The 15,094-nt window shown below is 47.5% G+C and overlaps 1 protein-coding gene across 8 annotated transcripts in view; it reads right to left on the bottom strand.

Moving 5' to 3' along the window:
• PPP6R2 (protein phosphatase 6 regulatory subunit 2) overlaps positions 1 to 15,094 on the bottom strand; it is an 84,962-nt gene that overhangs the window by 34,039 nt on the left and 35,829 nt on the right. For 7 of the 8 annotated variants that reach the window (XR_007153711.1, XM_047864909.1, XM_047864908.1 and 4 more), the window contains one exon: positions 5,039 to 5,281. Coding sequence is in view for 6 of the 8 variants with exons in the window: in XM_047864909.1 (XP_047720865.1) it covers positions 5,039 to 5,265 (227 nt within the window). In the remaining 2 variants the exon portion in view is untranslated. Of the gene's footprint in view, positions 1 to 5,038; positions 5,282 to 15,094 lie in introns of those variants that run through there. The other variant, XM_047864915.1, reaches the window with a different exon arrangement.

Below are 15,094 nucleotides of genomic sequence, written 5' to 3'. Positions count from 1 at the left end.
CCCCTGCTCATGCTCTCGCTCTCTCTCTCTCTCTCTCTCAAAATAAATAAATAAATAACCTTAATAAAAAGATTATTTTAAAAAAGTGTCTCTCGGGGCGCCTGGGTGGCGCAGTCGGTTAAGCGTCCGACTTCAGCCAGGTCACGATCTCGCGGTCCGTGAGTTCGAGCCCCGCGTCGGGCTCTGGGCTGATGGCTCGGAGCCTGGAGCCTGTTTCCGATTCTGTGTCTCCCTCTCTCTCTGCCCCTCCCCCGTTCATGCTCTGTCTCTCTCTGTCCCAAAAATAAATAAAAAACGTTGGAAAACAAAATTTAAAAAAAAAAAAAAAAGTGTCTCTCTTTTAAAAGGAAATAAGGGCTGGGGCTCCTGGGTGGCTCAGTTGGTTAAGCACCTAACTTTGGCTCAGGTCATGATCTCATGAATCATGAGCTCGAGCCCTACATCAGGCTCTGTGTTAACAGCACAGAGCCCGCTTCAGTTCCTCTGTCCGCTCCCCCCCCCCCCGCCCCTCCCCTCCTGGTGTTTTTTCTCTAAGTAAATAAATAAACTTATTTTTAAAATTTTATGAATAAATAAGTATGATAGAAATTTTAAAAATCAATGAAAGGATAAGAAGATAAAACTTGAAGAAGCTTCTCAGATGTAGAACAAAAAGGCCGAGACAAGATATTAAGAGCAAAAATACGAAGAAAAGTATTAATTCAGGTGATCTAACACCTGATTAGAAATTGCAGAAAGAGGGGGCACCTGGGTGGCTCATCTGGTTACTAAGCATCCCACTCTTGATTTCGGCTCAGGTCATGATGTCCTGGTTCATGAGATTGAGCCCCGTGTCAGGCTCTGTGCTGACAGTGCGGAGCCCGCTTGGGATTCTCTCTTTCCCTCTCTCTTTCTCTCCTTCTGCCTGCCTCTCCTCTCTCTCTCTCTCTCTCTCTCTCTCTCTCTCTCTCTCTCAAAATAAATAACTTAAAAAGCTGCAGAATGAGATAAGAGGGAAAACCGGAAGGGAGAAAATTATAAAAGAAGCAACACAAGAAGCTTCCCTGTGGGGAAGGCCATGAATTTATAGACTGAAAGGGCCCTGTGGTACCATGGAGTACCCCGCACAGGGACTGACAAGAACCCCAGGGCCAGCTTCACCGTGGTACAAATACGCAGCACTGTTCACAGCTGAGCCGACTGTTTACAAAACTCTCCTTGCTTATAGATGCTGCTTCTGGGACTGCCCTGCCTGACCCCGGGGGTGATCTCACAGTAGCAGGAGACTCCAGGACAACGGGACTAGACAAGGACCGAAGTGCCCCCTGGAGGAGAGAAAACCTGGGAGTCCTGCTGCATCTGTCCGGCTTGTCAGCAGCAAGGCCAGAAGAGGAGCCAACCATGGAGTCTTCAAAAGGACAGAAAATGGCGTCTGTGCAGAGTCTAAGGCAGAGGGAGTTTCAAACAAGCATGAACAGAGAACAATGCACCGACAGGCCTCATCTGCAAACATCGCCCTTCACATTGTACTCCTCAGGAGGCTGCTAGAGAATACGACTCCCCACAGGAAGGAAACCAAAGACGATGACGAGGTCCCGGAATACGGAAGGTGGGCCTGGGTTCTCAGAGTGAGGAAGGAGGGAACCCCTCTCCCCTCCAGATGCCTCCCGCTGTGCCAAAACTTGCTGCGCCCCGCGGGGGCAGGCGGGAGGGTGATCCGGGCAAATGGGCTTAGCCAGCTTTCCTGCTCTGACTGTAGCACTGCAGGGACTTCTGGGGGGTGTCCTTTCTGGGGGCTATCCTGCTGCAGCCCTGTTTCCTACCCAGCAAGCAGTTCTGACTGTGCAACTTGGAACAAGGAAGCCCACTGCCCAGAGTTACGGAACACACTCTCCACTGCACTCTGCAAGTAACTGCAGTGCTGTCTTGACGTCTGTCTGCTGGTTCTTTCGTCTGGTTTCTCAAGTGGCTGAGAACTCAGCAGGCCAACTGGACAGGAGCCTCAAGAGAAAGACCAGGACCTCCTCATGGCTCTCAGGTTGGACCCAGTGGCCGAACTCTCCGCCCAGGGCTACTGCACAAGCCCTACCTGCCTGCAGACTCTGGCTTTACGCAGGAACAGCGGCTGCTGCCTGACCTCAAATTGGCACCCAGGGGCAGCTTCTCTGAAGCAGACATGGCTCCCACACATCCTCCCCTATGTGGACTAAAGTCCCCTCATAACCCAGCCTTTAGTCATGCAGGGGTGAAGCAGCTAGCCACGCTGCTCAGCCAGGTCTGCAGGCAAAGCCCTCGCTTCAAAAGCACGACGGCCACAGGAGGCGTCGCTGCTGACCCCATCAGGCCGGCCACGATGGGCAGCTGCCTAGAGCCTTGAGATGCACAGGCAGTGCTTCCTGCACATCAACTTTACAGGAGCAGAGCCAGACTCACTCACTCACGTACGGTCTGTGGCGGCTCTCACGCCACATCAGAGCCGAGCGCCACAGCGGCTCCACTGGCCTGCGGTACTTCCTGTCTGCACTTTCAGAGCTGGTGTGCTAACTCCTGGCCGACGTCCCTACTTGTATCTTTCTCATCTTCGAAAACTAATCTTGACTCTACTGCTTTCTTACCTACCACCTCATCCATCTATCCATCCATCCTATTCCTTTCCTCAAAAAGGAAATTTTGGTTTAATTTTAATTAAAATCTAACTTTGGGGCGCCTGGGTGGCTCAGTCGGTTAAGCGTCCAACTTTGGCTCAGGTGGTGGTCCTGCAGTTTGTGGGTTTGAGCCCCACGTCGGGCTCTGTGCTGACAGCTCAGAGCCTAGAGCCTGCTGTGGATTCTGTGTCTCCCTTTCTCTCTGCCCTCCCCTGCTCACACTTTGTCTGTGTCTCTGTCTCTCAAAAACAAACATTAAAAAAAATTTTTTAATCAAATTAACTTTAATTTTTTTAATTTTTGATTTTTTATGTAAGCGATATGTACACCGGCTTTCAAACTCAGACAGTTGGACAGGGCCTGTAAGGCAGAGCAGCCTCCAGCCTCCCGTGTCCATCCTCAGACCTGCGGTTAACCTCCGTGTTTCTAAATAAAATACAGATGCATTTCTTCATTTGTCACCCTCAGACGTTACAAACCAACCTCCCATGATGGAGGATGAAGACACGGCTCTCCTGCTCCCTGCCCCTCACCCTCTCTGTAAAATCAAACCACAATTCTTAAACCCAGGGCTTAGTCTACCCCGTGTGACTGTGCAGACACTGCTTACAGTGGAGCTGACGTGCTCACTTCGGTCCCATTCGCTAACTTCTCTAAGTCCCCAGAGTCATGGTTTTCTCACAGCTTTGTTTTCTTGGCTTTGTGCTCAGGCACGAATTTTCTGACTCCCCAACTTTCTGACTCTGAACACAAATGTCTCCTGGCTCACTGATGCCACTCCAAGATCCTTCTGCCCCGATCCGGAACACACGGCCCTGCCCCTGCTCCCCATCTTGCCACCAGTGCCCTCTACACAGGGAGACCATATAACTTATCACCAAACAGGACACACTAGGGGTAAGAGGGTAAAAGGGATGGGGGACACCCACAGGGACGCTGAGACAAGGGGCACTGACCAGGCATGTCCCGCGCACAACGGCTTCCATCCGACTTTCTGCAGATGGCCACCACAGCCCTAAACCCGCAGGCTCCTCACCAACAAGCCCCTGCCTCTGTCTCGGGCTCTCCTCTGCCAGCATCTGCAGGGCTCCCTGTCAGAGGCTGTGACAGACCACCCTGACTGGGTGTCCCTAGATTGAATGTCCCCTGCACAGGCACTTCTCGTCACCCTCTCCAGCTTTCTTTTTCTCCTAAGACAAAAGTCAACAAAGACTTCTGTAAAAGTACAGAGAGTAAGTATTTTAGACAGTCTATGTTGCAACTAGCCAACTCTGCCCTTGTAGTCACCAAAGGCTGAGTGTGGCTGCCTTCCAACAAGACTTTCTTCACGGACAAGGAAATGTCAACGTGGTACCAATTTCATGTGTAACAAAGTATTATCCTTTGATTTTTTTCAACCATTTAAAAATGTAAAACTATTCTAGGGTGCCTGGGTGACTCAGTTGATTAAGTGCTGACTTCAGCTCAGGTCATGATCTCGCGGTTTGTGGGTTCCAGCCCCGCGTCGGGCTCTGTGCTGACAGCTTGGAGTCTGGAGCCTGCATCTGATTCTGTGTCTCCCTCTCTCTCTGCCCCTCCCCTGCTCACACTCTGTCTCTCCCTCCCTCTCTCAAGAATAAACATTAAAAAAAAATTTATGAAAAAAAAATTTAAAAGAAAACGTAAAACTATTCTTAGCTTGCAGGCCATACAAAAACAGGATTTGACCTGTGGGCCACACTCAGCCAACCTAAGACTTTACCACCATCCACTATCTGGCTGTCTACAGACACTGGAACCCGAGGGGTACCCTGTCTGCACCCATTCCCACTGTGTCCTTAGTCCCAGGCTCTGCCACTCTGTCCTATACTCTCATTCACACACCTCTGTCCTCACCCCCAGCCCTAGCCACACCACCACCGCTCTTCTGTCATCTCCTAACATGCTGGCCAAATGCTGAATGGAACATTTTAGGAAAAACTCTGAGAATGGTCAGTACTACTCACGACATGGCCTATTTCCTCTGATCCCAAGTCCCCATGGTCGAGCAGTCAGATGCCACCCACCCCTCCTGACAGGCCATCTCACCAGGCTGGGACCTACTTCCCACCAGTGTGCAGTCCCATCTGCTTCTTTGTCATGGGGTCAGTCTTCCCTCAACACATGTGCACTCAAGATACTCAGATGACAGCATAACTCAGCACAACTCATGATGAGAAATCACACACACAGAGATTCAGAAATCTCAAACCCCACAAAAACAGACCCCACGGGGAGTGGCCTCCTTCCTTCTCAGATGGGGTAAATGTTTAAAGTGGGCTTTTTTGTCAGAAGCCCTGGCTCTGGCCATCCTCAAATGCTGCCCACCAGCTCCCTGCCTGCCCTCCCTGCAGCCCTGCCCAGCTCTGGGCCCCCGTCAGAGCCTCGGTACATACTTGAAGCGGACCTTCTCCTCCATGTCCAGAGGTGGGTCCTGTGTGATGAGGCTCACCAGCTCCTCCATACACTGCTGCCTGCAGAGGAAGCCCAGCAGCTTCTGGTTCTGAGCCTTGCACTCCTGTAGGACATCATCTTCGTCCAGTAACTCGCGCAATGTCACGTCCTCCTTATCCAGCAGCTTGTCGACATGGGACGTGGTGTTCAAGTCAAACTTCCAGAACATGGTGACGGCCACGAAGCTGCAAGCAAAGATTTGAGGGTCACTTCCCCCAAGCAGTGCGAATCCACCCTCAGAAAGTCTACACCAAAGTCCAACGAGTCCGTCCCCGGCACGAGCCAGGGCTGGAGGGTGCCCTCCCCAGGAGCTGCCCTCAGCACATCTCCCCGGGTCCAGCTCCAAAGCCGGCAAGAGCTCCCCAGCTCCCAGCGCTGAGCCTGTGCCTTCTCTGGCTTCCCTCCCGCTGGCTCACCTTCCCTGCTCTCCTTTCCCACCCAATGCTGGACATACCTTCAGTGCTCTTACTCTCTTCCTCCACTCCCTGAGGCCAGCACATCCCATGTCTCCCATGAGTCAGCACTGGGGATGCCCCTCCACCCTAAGAAAGTTAGCAACTCTACAGCCCACCTCCTCAGGGTCCCACCCCTGCCTGTGTGAACACTAGGCATCTCTCCCCAGTTGCATACATTTTTAATTTCCTGTATATCACGTTTGACATCTTAAAACAACTCTCTGGCTAGGAACAGGCTGCCCCTCCGAGGACCAGCCAATTCTTAAAGACAGCAAGGGGCCCAAGCCAGAGCATCACTGTGATCTACTCCATCCAGAGCAACTACTCCTCTCTGGGCCCACACATCCCAGGAGACAATCTTCCTCTGCCTTCGTTATCCCACAGCCAGGGGCCAGGCAACTAGGGACCACCCCTACAGCTTAGAGCCCACCAAAATAATTCAAACTAGCTGATCCTAAGCTGTTCATCCTGCCATGCCTTATCTTTCCTATGGAAACCCCAATAAAGGTCATGGCTTAAGTGTTCCCCGACTCCTGTCTTATACCTCCCGACCCCCCTGGGGTTTCCCCATGTGGCTCTGGGTGAGGCCCACACCTCCTATCTCCAGGACTGGACGTATAACAAACTTAGTTTTCCTGAGCCTCCCCTGTGTCTCCTCTCCTGCCCATGCCTGACTCACCATCTCACAAAAGAACACCAGACATCTGGCAGACCTCAACCTAAGCAAGTCAAACTCCTGACAGCTCACTTTGCTTGACCCTCAGCAGCTCTGCTGTCCCCCAGCCAGGCCCCCCCTTTCACCACCCATCCCACCAAATGACCCAGTCTTATCCTTGAAGCCACAATCTCCCTCACATCCACACCCCTGACACTAGGCCCCACACCACAGCCACCTGAGAAATCGCTATGGACCCAGCCATCCCTCTGCGTCACACACCACCCACCCTCTCCAGGCTCTTGCTGTCTTTGCCTGGACAACACAAGGTTTGTCCTGCTCAGTGAGTGTCATAGGGCAGGCTCTGAGGGCCTAGGCTGGTTTGCAACAAAGTTTTCACTGTTTGATACAAAATGAAAAACATAAAGCCTGTTATGTTTAACAAAGTTAAACCTGTATTTTGAGATTATGAAATCTCTTCTTCAATGTTACATCGATTGTTTGCAAAATTATGGTAACGGGAGATGGGATTTATCTTCTCTAGTATCTTTAATCAGAAGAATAAAAGACCTCACACAACGTAGAAGCTGCAATTTGTGTGTGTGAAGCCTGCTGCCCTAGGAGCAGGCTCCACCACATCCAGCCAGCCCCCTTTCCTTCCTTTGCAGCCTCTTGCCTTTGCTACATCCAACTCACTTTTTCAAAACACAAACACTTTCATGTTCCTCTCAACTCAGCCGCAAAACCTCTGCTACCCATATGCCTACCACTCACCAGGCTGCACTTTACAGCATTCCTCCAGGCCCTCTGGCACTTCCTGCTTTCTCCCTAACCCTACCCTTGCCACAAGGACGTTGTCTTTCTTCCCACACAAACTACACTTTCCTACCTTTATCCTTCTGCACATGCTCTTGTGCTCAGTCCCTCCTATGCCAATATCCCACTCACCTGCCAGACCGAGCTAAGCAACAGCACAGCCTGGGCTTCCCTCTGGCCAGCACCTGCACTGTCAGTGGGGCCTCTGACTTGCAGCGCAAGTGACTCCACAGTCTGACACTATACTTAGTTTCCTTCTGGGTCCTAAGATCTTCCTATTTCTGTTGTGAGAAATGTAGATGGATATTTGTGGGTGGAAGCAATATACCCTGTGAGAGCAGAAACAATTACCAGTAGTTTCAGGATAACATGGCTGTCTCTCCTAAATGCCCTGCAGAACGACTCAAACACTTGAATAACATACAATCCAAGGAAAGAGAGGAACCACAGGGAGACTCCCGCCCTGCCAAGGTTTTCTTCCAAAGAGGGGCAACTAGACACGGCTTCTGTGCAACCCGCTTTCAGCCACAGAGTGGGTGAGTGGCTGGGTGGATCACATGATCCCATCAACAAAGGAACAAGTTTTTCAAGCAGGATCCTAAAAAAGGACAGGATTAATACAAAAGAAGACAAAAAGATGAAGACAAAGAAGAATAAGAAATAATAAGCAACAAAACCAAACAGGACAAATGGAAAGAAATGGCAAGACAGCACAGCACACATAAACTTAACCATGTCAATAAGTGCGTTAAATGCAAATGAATAATTTCAATTAAAGACAGAAATAGGGGTGCCTGGGTGGCTGTCTGTTAAGCGTCCAACTCTTGGTTTCAGCTCAGGTCATGATCTCATGGTTCATGAGTTCAAGCCCTGTCGTCAGGCTCTGTGCTGACAGTGCAGAGCCTGCTTGGGATTCTCTTTCTTTCTCTCTCTCTGCATCTCCCCCACTCAAGTGCTCTGGCTGGCTGTCTCTCTCTCTTGCTCTATTAAATAAATAACCTTAAAAGATGTTTAAAAAAAAGAAATAGAAAAAAAAGAAATAGATAAGATTTTAAAAAGCAAGAACTGTATTCAGGGTATTAAAAGCTTACTTTAAATATAAAGATACATGGGGTGCCTGGGTGGCTCAGTCGGTTAAGCGTCCGACTTCGGCTCAGGTTATGATCTCACAGTTCGTGAGTTTGAGCCCCGTGTCGGGCTCTGTGCTGACAGCTCAGAGCCTGGAGCCTGCTTCACATTCTGTGTCTCTCTCTCTCTGCCCCTCCCCTGCTCACACTCTGCCTCTCTCACTCTCAAAAATGAATGTTAAAAAAAAATTTTTTTTTTATTTTTTGCAAATCGTATTATCTAATAAATGACTTTTGTCTAGAATATATAAAAAACTTAGGGGACCTGAGTGGCTCAGTCTTAAGTATCCAACTTGGGCTCTGGACATGATCTCACAGTTCAAGAGTTCGACTCCCACATCAGGCTCACTGCTGTCAGCTCAGAGCCTGCTTCAGATCCTTTGTCCTGCTTGTTTTCTGTCCTCCCCCATTTCCCCACTTGTTCTCTGTCTCTCAAAAATAAGTAAACATTAAAATTAAAAAGTTCACAGTGCTGAGTAGATGCTCAGGGAAGAAGGAGGAGGGGGGAGGGGGAGGGGGAGGGGAGGAGGGGGGAGGGGAGGCGGGGGAGGAGGAGGAGGAGGAAAAGGAGGAGGAGGAGGAGGAAAAGGAGGAGGAGGAGGAGGAGGAGGAGAAGGAGGGGGAGGGGGAGGGGGAGGGGGAGGAGGAGTTGTTATGGGGCACCTGGGTGGCTCAGTCGGTTAAGCACCCGACTTTGGCTCAGGTCATAATCTCATAGCTCATGAGTTCGAGCCCCACGTCACGCTCTGTGCCGACAGCTCAGAGCCTGAAGCCTGCTTGAGATTCTGTGTCCCCCTCTCTCTTTGCCCCTCTCCGGCTCACGTTCTCTCTTTCTCTCTCAAAAATACATAAACATTAAAAATGGGTTATTAAAAAAAAGTTAGACAAGAACATTAGAAAAGGAAAAAGAACAGATAAATATAATAACCCGAATCCATGAAATAGGACATTTTAATAGTGAGATTAACTAAAAACTGATTCTTTGAAAAAATAAGTAATTACTTAAGTACTCTCACTCCACACCTGCAGGACTGGCCAGGTCATTAGCAGAGCTGGCGGCACAGGAGGCAAAAGCCTCACACACTCCCGACAGGAGAGAAGACAGGCGGCTGCTGTGGGGCGCTCACCCAGCGATCCCACTCCTACCTACACATCCCAAAGGAGCGGCAGGACCCCACACAAGGATGAGGTGGCAGAGAAGGAAGCAAACTGGGGAGTCACACACAGGGACTGAGAATTAGAGGGACACACGACAGCATGGATTCCTAAAAGGATGATGCTATACGAGAAAACATAAGAAACAAATCAGGTCCATAATGCAATCCACCCCTTTAATTTAAACTACACGCAATAATAAAAATTTTTAAAAAGACCCCCCAAAAATAAATAAAAGTAAAATAAAATATATGCACACCCCACAACAACATGCATTCCTAGGAACACAGACACAGAACAGGGTATCCAATGAACACGTCACAACGACTGCTTGTAGGGAGAGACGGAGATTGAAGGAAAAAAACAGCCGAGGGAGCCAGGCCGCCTGGACCCGGAGCGCACCCCCAAAAAAGGGAGAGAGGGACTGAGAACGTCATGCTTCCGTGAACCCTGCAGAGCATCCCCTGCCCCCCGCAGCAGTTGCAGGGTTCTCTCTCACAGAGTCCACAGGCGGGTAGGGATGCTCAGTGTTCCCCAGCAGCCAGGTCAAATCTGCACCTCATCACTGTTCCTACATGGCTGGGGATTTTACTTGTTTTCTTGTATTTTTAACTTGTTTTGGGAGATCTCACACATGCCTAACTATAGCGAGAGCAGTACAATGATCCTCCTGCGCCTCTCTCTCAGCCTCAACACAGATCCACTCAAGCTCACTTGCTCTTATCCAGACTGCCTCTTAACCCTGCCCCCTTAGAGGCTCCCCAGACATCACCATGTCACTGCCCAGGCTACTGAGATATCTCTCCAGTATTATTAACTCTGTCATTAAGTCCTTCCAGGTATCTAGGAGCTCCCCTTCATGGAGCGGTTGGCTTGTTTTTTCCATATGAGGGCACAGGCAGTGTCTCGCCAGCAGGTCCACTCACAGAGGCACTGAGGTGCCCACTGCACTATCCCCCACTGATGAGAGGGGTCATCGATGGCACTCTGTGTGAAGCCAGCACAGCAAACACAGGAGTCTGCACACAACAGTCCACGGACCACAGGTCCCCCTGTGGGTGGGACAGGTCATACATCTTATGCATTCCATCACAGACTACAAACAGAACAATCTGTACAACAAATAAAACCAAAACTAAACCAAAATCATATTACCCACTTGCTCATAATTTATAATTTGAAATAACAAACTAATTTAACATCCACTCGTTTACTTCTAAATTATAAAACAGAAAGTTTAGTAAGGTTATCTACCCTGTAAGAAGAGTAAGACATTCAAGGGCTTCTGAGAACTCACCCCATTTAAGAAATCAAGTGTACCAAGTCACCTATTCCCTGAACCAAGCACAAGGGACCTGTCTGAAAAGCTGGCCCAGCTCCATAGTTCCAAAACATTGGGCTTTTGCGGGCAGGTAAATTTTTTTTCTTTTCATTTAGAAAAACAATGGGGGGGTGGTTCTGGGGGCTCAGTCAGTTGAGCATCTGACTCGATTTTGGTTCAGGTCACAATCTCGCAGTTTGTGGGTTGGCTCTGCACTGACAGCGTTTAGGATTCTCTCTTTCTCTCTCTGCCCCTCCCATGCTCCCCCACTCCCACAGAATGGATAGACAGAAGAAAGAAAGAGAGAAAGAAAGAAAGAAAGAAAGAAAGAAAGAAAGAAAGAAAGAAAGGGAAAGAAAGAAAAGAAAACCAACAAAGGGTTGCCAACTTTTCAACTTGGTCAAACAAGGAGGGAGGGAAGAGAGAGTGAAGACACAAAGGAAAAAACGAAAAGAAAGCAAAGGATAAATTATCATCCATAATTACCTTAATTGCAGGAAACAATGACTTTTTAAATATAAAAAAAAAAAAAAAGGAAAGCCATAATCTCAGTATTAAGGATAGCATTTCACTTCAAAAAAATAGTAACTTTTTTAAAGTTTATTTATTTGAGAGGGAGAACACGAGGTGGGGAGGAGCAGAGAGAGAGAATCCCAAGCAGGCTCCGCCCCATCAGCACAGAGTCCAACATGGGGCTCAATCCCACAAACCATGAGATCATGACCTGAGCCAAAATCAAGAGTCGGATGCTTAACTGACTGAGCCAACCACGTGCCCTTGATTCTGGAACTCTTACTCAGATTACAGTACATATGTGGCTTCCAAAGGTTTCTGGTATCCCAGCAATTGTGCACTACTCTGCACAGAGATGCTAGCATCTTGTCAGTTGGCACTTACCTACATGGAAGGTCATAATTTTCCTTCCCTAGATGACTGAAAGACCCACCACTGACAGCATCTTTAGGACAAATAATTGGCTCATGAACTGGCTTGAGACGTCTCTGGTATTCACAAAGTATCAACACAGCCCAAGGGTCCCTGGCACACCCTGACAAGGCCCTGCACAGTCCATCTGCAATGTCAACCAAACTGTTACCAAAATCTTCTGGATGCTTATCCAACATTTAAACAAAAGGAACCTTAAATTCTTTATTTACTTTTACAGGTTAGCATAACCATCACACAGAAGGTAGATTCTAAAGAGAAATGTTGCCCATATGAACCTATATAGTTCCATGAACAGAGCTCTCCAGAAAAAGAACGTTCTGTGGTAGAAACTGTTCCTAAGAAAAACTAGAATCCAGAATGCACCCTGTACCCATCTGGCCACAAATCAATTGGGTTTTTGTTGTTGTTGTTTTGATTTACGATCAAAGCCCTGGCTCTGCTGTATGACCTGAGGCCAGTTATAAGACCTCTTATGCCTTGGATTCCACCCCTGTAACCCAGGGATAATGAGCATCTCACAGAGCTACTGTGAGGGCTGACTCCAGAACAGTGGCTGGCACATTTTACCCTCATGGATTCTGACTGCAAAGAAGAGAAAGAAACAAATGAGGTCACCTTGCCACAGAGGACAGATTCACAGTGGCCAGAGAGGCACACGCCTCTCCCAACCCCACCTTCGGTGGCATCACACTGCCCACTTAAATCAGACATGATGGAAGTATTTGCACTATAGAAATCGACAAATGCTTCAAACAACAAGGTTTTTTTACTCTTCCAGAAAGCCAGTTGTTAAACATTTACCAATGTACCACTGGAATTCTGTTTGGCCTAAAAAAACGGCAATTCGAGTCCATGGAGAGCAGCAATTTTTGCCCAATCAACAAATGACACCATGTCTATAATGGACACACTGCACTGGAAGAAAGATCAAAAAAAGGGTCTGGGGCGCCTGGGTGGTTCATTGGTTAAGCAACCGACTCTTGATTTTGGCGCAGCTCATGATCTCACGGTTCGTAAGGTCAAGTCCCACATCAGGCTTTGCGCTGATAGCAAGGAACCTGCTTGGGATTTTCTCTTTCTCTCTCTTTCTCTTTCTCTCTCTCTTTCTCTCTCTCTCCCTCTCCCTCTCTCCTTCTCTCCCTCTCCCTCTCTCCTTCTCTCCCTCTCTCCCTCTCCCTCTCTCTCTCCCTCTCTGCCCCTCCCCTGCTTATGCTCTCTCTCGCTCTCTCTCAAAAATAAACAAACTTAAAAAACTTAAAAACTTAAAACTTAAGTTTAAAAAACTTAAAAACTTAAAAAAAAAAAAGAGTCAATTCTAAAAAAGGGTTGGGGTTGGAGGAACAGATGAGCAAAAACAGAAAATCAGAAGAGAAGAAGGATGCCTGGGTGGCTCAGTTGGTTAAGCGTCCCAACTCTTGATTGCAGCTCAGGTCATATCTCATGGTTCATGAGGTCAAGCCCCGGGCTGGGTTCTTTGCTGACACCACAGAGCCTGTTTAGGATTCTCTCTCTCCCTCTCTCTCTCTCTCTCTGCCCCTCCCCTGCTTGTTCTGTCTCTCTCTTCTCTCAAAATTAAATATTTTTTTAAAAGCGAAGAGAAGAAATAACCACAAAGGTAAATTAAAATGACTGTAGAAGAATAATTTACACAGATCTATGCAATGCATTCAAAGCAAGTTGCAGCCACCTGAGACTGTCAGAAACACACTGTGCCAGCCTGCCTCTTGGAACAGGGCCTGGGCTCCACAAGCTGAAGCTCAGAGGGGCTAACTGAGTGACCAGAGTGTGCACCTTGCCTTCTGTCCCAGCTCTTCTCTTCACTATATATAATTTAGTATGAAGCCTATACGTGAAATTCTTAACAGTGGATACTGCAATCCGGATTTCTAGAAGTTCTATTTGTTTCGTTTTTCAAATATTATAGACCACTTATTATACTTTCCTACAGATATTTTTATTTTTTTAAATACTTATTTAAAAATAAACAGCATGCTTGTGTTGAGAGTTTATTTCTGATAATTCCAAAAATGAAGTCTTGGAAGGCTTCAGATTTTGGGTTTTACTCATGGTGCCTTATTTCCTTGTGTGCTTGGTCAGTTTGGTCTGTGCACAAATCCACGTCCTTAAAAAATATCTATAGGGATTTTTTCACATCTTAGGATAAAGGTAACTTCCTCCACAGAGGTTTTATGTTTGCTCCTGCAGGACGCCTGAAGGTATAAACCAAACCAGAAAATCTTAAACTAAATTTGTGCTTGACTTCCCTGAACTACAGGTAATGTGAACCTAGATTATAAATCCTCACAAAGGCTAACCCATAGCTGCAAGCATCCCCCCCCCCCTTTTTTCCTGCTGTGTTTAACAGTAAAAGACAACCAGGTGGTAGCAGGGAGGGATAGAGTGAGGTAGATCTGCTTCTAGTTCACTCTTGCTCTGAGGATAGAACCTTCAGAGCCCCTCTCACACGGGGAGAGTCTCCTTTGGGCTCTCCACCTTGAGAAGACTGTGGATCTTAACTCCTACTCTTCCTACCCTACAAGACCTCTGAAATCAAAGTCCCACTTTGTCGAGATTAGCAAATGCCCTCGGAGCAAAGGCAGACCCTCTCGTGCTTAAATTATCTGGGTTCTTACTTTCTGGTTTTGGTCTAGAACTTCTTTGTTATATTCTCACTTGTTTGTTTTGTTTTTTCAATCCAACGCTTGTAGTTGTTTTCCAAAAGGTAGGGGGTGGGAGGTTAGAAGGTAGTCCAAATGAACTGGCTCAACATTTATCAAAAACATTAGGGATGCCTGGGTAGCCCAGTTGGTTGAGCATCCAACTTCAGCTCAGGTCAGTCTCAAAGTTCATGAGTTTGAGCTCCTCATCAGGCTCGCTACTGTCAGCGCAGAGCCTGCTTTGGATCCTCTGTCTCCCTCTCTTTCTGCCCCTTCCGTGCATGCTCGCTCGCTCTCTCTCTCAAAAATAAGTAAAATATTTTTTAAAAATTTATCAGTAACATTGTTGGGAGTTTTTACCAAATATACCTGATACACAATTCTATACTGAAATTTATATTCGCTTAACACTTTGACGAACTATTCCTCTCTCTATTGGCTTCTACTCATGCTAATGTGACATCTGTTGTCAACCTAACAGATGTTCTTTTGTAGGAAATCTATCTTTTACCTACAGCTTAAGAGCTTTTTGTCTTTGTTGCTACATGATTTCAATATATAGGTGTGGGTTTCTTTTTGTTTATACCACTTGGTACATAGTGTGCTTCTAAATCTGTGGATTTATATCTCTTATTAGTTTCTGAAAAGTCAAAGCTATTAATACTTTGAACAATGCCTCTCTTCCATTTTCCCAACCCTTCCATTCTGGGATTCCAACTACACATTTATGACACATTTTTATTCTATCCTCCGTCCTCTTATCCTCGTTTTTCCATTCCCCATCTCTCAGTGCTGCTGGTAATTTCTTCAGACATATACTACAGTTCACAAATTCTGTCTTCAGCCACATTTAATCTGTTAATC

Source organism: Prionailurus viverrinus, chromosome B4 (assembly GCF_022837055.1).
Source record: "Prionailurus viverrinus isolate Anna chromosome B4, UM_Priviv_1.0, whole genome shotgun sequence".
Lineage (NCBI taxonomy): Eukaryota > Metazoa > Chordata > Mammalia > Carnivora > Felidae > Prionailurus > Prionailurus viverrinus.
Note: the sequence above shows the minus strand (reverse complement) of the source record. Positions and strands in the feature narration are given on the sequence as shown.